The 1,274-nt window shown below is 46.5% G+C and overlaps 1 protein-coding gene across 1 annotated transcript in view; it reads right to left on the minus strand.

The window, feature by feature from the left end:
* Nucleotides 1-446: 446 nt before the first annotated feature.
* The window catches only part of CPS1 (carbamoyl-phosphate synthase 1, mitochondrial), a gene marked incomplete at its 5' end in the record, with an annotated part of 60,984 nt that continues 60,156 nt past the window's right edge, over nucleotides 447-1,274 (minus strand). The window contains one exon of the mRNA XM_009079838.1: nucleotides 447-545. Within this exon, the coding sequence (XP_009078086.1) occupies nucleotides 447-545 (99 nt within the window). The remainder of the gene's footprint in view (nucleotides 546-1,274) is intronic.

Raw genomic sequence — 1,274 nt, forward strand, 5'->3', positions numbered from 1 at the left:
AATCCTCAATAATCAGCAATGGAAAGAGAAAACCACACATCTTTCTATGGGAGTTTGGGGCCTGGCTGGAGTAGTCCAGCATGAGAATAGCTGGGAGTATGGATCCAAGGAAGGTGTTTCTAACAAGGAGCAGGTTTGGTTATGAAACTCCCATGTAGGATCACTTTTGTTTCCTTTCATCTCCTCTGCTATGGTGGTGTCTGGATCTACCCATAAAGTTAGTAACTAATATGTGGTTCTGTGTGGAGATGGTAGAGAGACAGAGGAGAGGACAACTTTCCAATGAGCCATCAAAAATAATGGTTAGGAATTAATTCATGTCAGCTGGAAAAACAAGCAGTGCAGATGCTACAAAATACATGGAAAGGTGGTTAGGTGGATGGTTTGAGATCCCCTCTCTTTTATGGTCCCAGAAGCAGTAAGACTGCAGATTGGAGAGAGTTCTTCTATGCAGCGTTTCCATTGTCCAGCTGTCTGTAGTGGAAGAGACTCCTGGAGTCCAATTTCCCAGAGTATTTGAAAGCTTCAGCAAAAAGCTTTGTCACCTGTCAATACAAAGCAGAGGAGGACTGAGCATTGCAAAGCCTTCTGCAGCAGGCTGAGTGATAGAGCAGGCTCCACACTTATACTCTGCCACCCTGAAGTCATCCTAAGCAGGTTCAGTCCTTAAGTCCATCCAAATCAATACCAATCTCAAGGTCACTGTGCATAGGTGCTGGCTCCAGCCCTCTGGAGCCTGCCTGTCCAGCTGGAGAGATGCAGATTGTGCCAAGCATCCTTGGCAAGACAGCTCTCTCCCATGAGAGTTGTTATTTCTCCCTAAAGCCCAAGCCTAAAGAGAACGAGGGTTGTTTTCCCCTCTCAAGTTCCAAGACATACTCTGCAATCAAAGTAGTTCAGTGTAGTTACCACCACACCTGCATCAAGCATCAAGCAGGTGTGGTGGTAAATTTTGAATAGGGACCCTCGTGCTGTTTGTCAGAGTGTGTTTCTCTAGTAGGCAAAGGAGGGGTCTTCAACTCCCCGTTCCTGCTAATCATGTCTGGCATTATCCTGTCTATGAACTTACAGCTTGGCATTCTCTCTGCTCTCCACTCACTCCAATCACAGCAGAAGGTTTTTCACAGCTGGACACCAGTTCAAGTCACTGGGTACCATGTCAGAGCCCACCAAAATCAATGAGAGTTTGGCTGCTGTGCTTAATGAGGGCCAGATGAGGCTCTTTTGTGACAGTCAAAGCCACTTGCAAAGGAAGGCAAAGGTACTGCTGGCAG

Source organism: Acanthisitta chloris, unplaced genomic scaffold, assembly GCF_000695815.1.
Source record: "Acanthisitta chloris isolate BGI_N310 unplaced genomic scaffold, ASM69581v1 scaffold18688, whole genome shotgun sequence".
Taxonomy (NCBI): Eukaryota; Metazoa; Chordata; class Aves; order Passeriformes; family Acanthisittidae; genus Acanthisitta; species Acanthisitta chloris.